The sequence below is a fragment of the Ipomoea triloba genome, chromosome 3, assembly GCF_003576645.1.
Source record: "Ipomoea triloba cultivar NCNSP0323 chromosome 3, ASM357664v1".
NCBI classification, from domain to species: domain Eukaryota; kingdom Viridiplantae; phylum Streptophyta; class Magnoliopsida; order Solanales; family Convolvulaceae; genus Ipomoea; species Ipomoea triloba.
This window is the reverse complement of record NC_044918.1, coordinates 8,308,327-8,312,070: the sequence shown is the minus strand read 5'-3', so window position 1 is coordinate 8,312,070 and position 3,744 is coordinate 8,308,327. Positions and strand designations below refer to the sequence as shown.

The 3,744-nt window shown below is 38.5% G+C and overlaps 1 protein-coding gene across 1 annotated transcript; it reads left to right on the top strand.

The window, feature by feature from the left end:
• Positions 1 to 1,703: 1,703 nt before the first annotated feature.
• Positions 1,704 to 3,744, top strand: LOC116014173 (cytochrome P450 CYP736A12-like). Its single transcript, XM_031254174.1, has 2 exons — positions 1,704 to 2,609; positions 2,715 to 3,744. The coding sequence occupies exons 1-2, from the start codon at positions 1,734 to 1,736 to the stop codon at positions 3,327 to 3,329; spliced, it is 1,491 nt and encodes a 496-aa protein (XP_031110034.1). The 5' UTR covers positions 1,704 to 1,733; the 3' UTR covers positions 3,330 to 3,744.

Below are 3,744 nucleotides of genomic sequence, written 5' to 3'. Positions count from 1 at the left end.
CATGTTTGGGAGTAGTTGCGAACATGCGGTGCAATCATCTAGTAGTTGCGGTGTAATCATTTAATAGTTCATAGGTTAAGACTGGTTCACAGACACACATATGAAAGATTCAAGGGAGAAAAACCTCCCAGTTAGATCTACTAGATGGACAATCCATATTTGTCCATAGTTCTCACAAGGATTGTCCATCTAGTAGATCTAACGGGAGGCCAGGTGTTCACCGCTGAATCTTTCATATGTGTGTGTGTAGGGTTATGATTCTAAGAGAAAATTAAAAACCAATCTCAGCCTTATATCTGTAAAAATCAGACGGATCATATCAAATTTTTAGAAAAATGTAGTGTCATTTTTGTAATTATCGTTAATTTTACTATGCATTTTAGAACACTAGATTATACATTTTGTGACAACTAAATATGTATTCATAGATAACTTTTAAAAAATCAATGAAAAAATTATTCCATACATTTTAAATCTAAATTGTAAATGTTGAATTGTTAATTCCTAATTAGTAAAAATCGAACTTGTAAACCCAAAAAAAAAAAAAAAAAAAAACTCAATCATAAATTCTAAAATTCAAACCATAAGTGTAATGTACTTTCTCATTTTAATAAGTACAATCATATTTAATAGTAAATGTACAATATATTAATACTAAATCTACATCATACGTTTTTGCAGGCTTATGTATAATTAACAAGCAATATTGGTAAAATGAATTACTACTGATGGATTTAATTAACTTGGGGTACCCCGAATCATTAAACACGAATAAATAATAGTAAATAGCGAATAGACGATTCGAAAGGGAAGATAATGGACGAATGTCGCGGGGACAATTCTTGTATTAAATATAATGTGTAAGAATATTACAAAGGGTGTTGTATTAGGACAATTAGGATAACATGTCTTGTTAAGACAACAATGGGCTATTTTATACTACAAAGCTCTCTAACCGCCCCCCTAAAACGGGGGTTGGTTGTAACAAACTTTGACCGTGGGCCCCCCGAGTCCTTCTTTGACTGAGCCCTCAAGACCGACCCGGGGTCGGAAACCCGGCCGAGGTCCAAGGTGCCGACCCGGGATCGGCACCAACCACGACCCAAGACCCAAACGGAGGTCTCATATGTCGACCCGGGGTCGACACCCACCACGGCTCAAGACCAACCCGATGTCCAAGGTGCCGACCCGGGGTCGACACCAACCATGGCCCATGTCCTCCGAAGTCATGGAGTGCCGATCCGGGCTCGGCACTTGAGCCATGGCCTATACGGAGCTTGATCTCGGGTCCGGGTTCGCTTGCTCCGCCCTTCCGGGTCGGTTCGCTCCGCTCCACTTCCCAATATATCCATCAACTACATAAGGATTTTATATTATATTTATGTTCGATAGATGACAGTACGTAAAACTAGGAAATTCTTCCAAGCCACTTGTTGACGACAGAGTTGCACTGGGGACGTGGAATGCATGCATGTCGAAGTTTCCTGTGTGTGTTACAGGTTTTGTAGTTAATTACGTGTTCCAGTATACTATTTACTAATCAACCCCTACGTGTTCATGCTGTTTCACGTTGTTTCATGTGTGTATTTATATTGTGATGCTTAGTTAAGAATTATGATCCTAAGCTTCTCTGATTTTCTTTTCTCCTTCCTTCGTAGTTCTCTTTGAGTTTTCAGTCCTTACACTAAAAAAGAATATTGTATCATACACATTATATTCAAGAAAAACTAACCATGGCATGGCTTTGGACAACGCTTGCTGTGTTTGCAGCTTTGTCTCTCATTCATGGTCTTTTAAAGAAGACAAAAACCAAGAAACTGCCACCAGGTCCAAGAGGACTTCCCATTTTGGGCCACCTTCACTTGCTTGGTAAAAATCCCCATCACGATTTGAGCAAGTTAGCCAAACAGTACGGTCCCATCATGCATTTGCGATTAGGCTTCGTTGACACCATCGTTGCTTCATCTCCTCATGCTGCACAGCTCTTCCTCAAGACTCATGACCTTGTGTTTGCAAGCAGACCACCTATTGAGGCAGCTAAGTATATCTCTTATAATCAAAAGAATATGTGTTTTAGCCCATACGGTCTTTACTGGCGGAATATGCGCAAATTGTGCACATTGCAGTTGCTTAGTAGTCATAAGATCAATTCATTTCGAGCCACGAGAAGAGAAGAATTGTGTTATCTTATCGACTCACTCAAGCAATCGGCTCTGGATCGTGTGGCTGTTGATCTAAGTGCTAAAGTTTCTGAGTTGAGTGCAGACATGAGTTGCAGGATGGTGGTTGGGAAGAAGTACGAGAATAAGGACATTGATGAGAGGGGTTTCAAAGGTGTGATTAACGAACTTATGCAGCTATCAGCTATACCAAATCTTGGGGATTATTTTCCTTATCTTGGTCAGCTTGACTTTCAAGGATTAACTAGAAGAATGAAGGTCCTCGCCAAAGTCATTGATCGGTTCCTTGAGAGGATCCTTGATGAGCATGAACAGAGTGGAAGCGGTGATCAGATGACAAAGGATTTTGTAGATATCATATTGTCCATCATGAAGTCAGGAGAAACTGAGTTCCAATTCAATCGTGAACATGTCAAATCTGTTTTGATGGTAATTATTTATTCAATTTTTTTTTCAAGTATAATGATTGTAAATAATTTTGTATGTTCTATAATTATTTTTCTATAAAAATTAAAAATTGAATATTATATGTAGGATATGCTCGCGGGATCAATAGACACTTCATTAAGCGCAATTGAGTGGATGATGTCGGAACTCTTGAGGCATCCACAAGTGTTGAAGAAAGTTCAACAAGAATTAGAAAGTAATGTAGGTTTGGATAGGATGGTGGATGAATCGGATTTGGAGAATCTAAACTATTTAGAAATGGTCATGAAAGAATCCTTTAGACTTCATCCTCCAGGGCCATTACTTATCCCTCATGAGGCAATGGAAGATTCCACAGTTGATGGCTTTCACATACCAAAAAAAGCACGAATCATTATAAACGTTTGGTCAATTGGACGTGATCCAAACGTGTGGGCTGATCCTGAGAAATTTATCCCAGAGAGGTTCGAAGGTTGCAATATAGACTATCAAGGGAGAAATTTTGAATTTATTCCTTTTAGTTCTGGTAGAAGAAGTTGTCCTGGTTTACAACTTGGAATTACTATGGTAAGATTGGTGGTAGCACAACTAGTGCACTGCTTTGATTGGGAACTTCCAAATGGTATGTTACCTGAAGAGTTAGACATGACTGAAGAATTTTCTCTTGTGATGCCTCGTACCAAGCACTTGATAGCTGTTCCCCACTATCGCTTACATATTTAAGCGAGTGAGTGTTTAACAGCTCATTTCTTTACATAAATAAGGAAATTCATACCAAACTTCTTGTAAGGTGGTGAATATCATCTACCATGGAGCTCAACATCACTCTATAAACTATTCTTAATCATAGTTCATACATGTGTCTTGTGTAAGATCTAAATAATCCAGTCATGCATCCAAAATGCAATGGAGTGCCTGGCTGAAACACTTATGAAAATATGTGTGCTCAGTTAGTTGTCGAAATTGTTTCTACTTTCGGAGTTGTTTGTAATTGGCGTCGCTAGTGAATTGATTTTTGGTGGTGGCATGCGAGTAGTTTATTTGTAAGAAAAGATGCAAGTACTCTTTGTTTTAGTTTTCTATGGTGTGGATTGTTCTTTGTAATGTTTTTTTAATATAGTCAGATTTATTGTCATCA

Coding starts and splice junctions, on each gene's coding strand:
- LOC116014173 (XM_031254174.1), top strand. CDS start 1,734: ATGGCATGGCTTTGGACAACGCTTGCTGTGTTTGCAGCTTTGTCTCTC. Junction 2,610..2,714: donor ATGTCAAATCTGTTTTGATG/GTAATTATTTAT, acceptor TATTATATGTAG/GATATGCTCGCGGGATCAAT.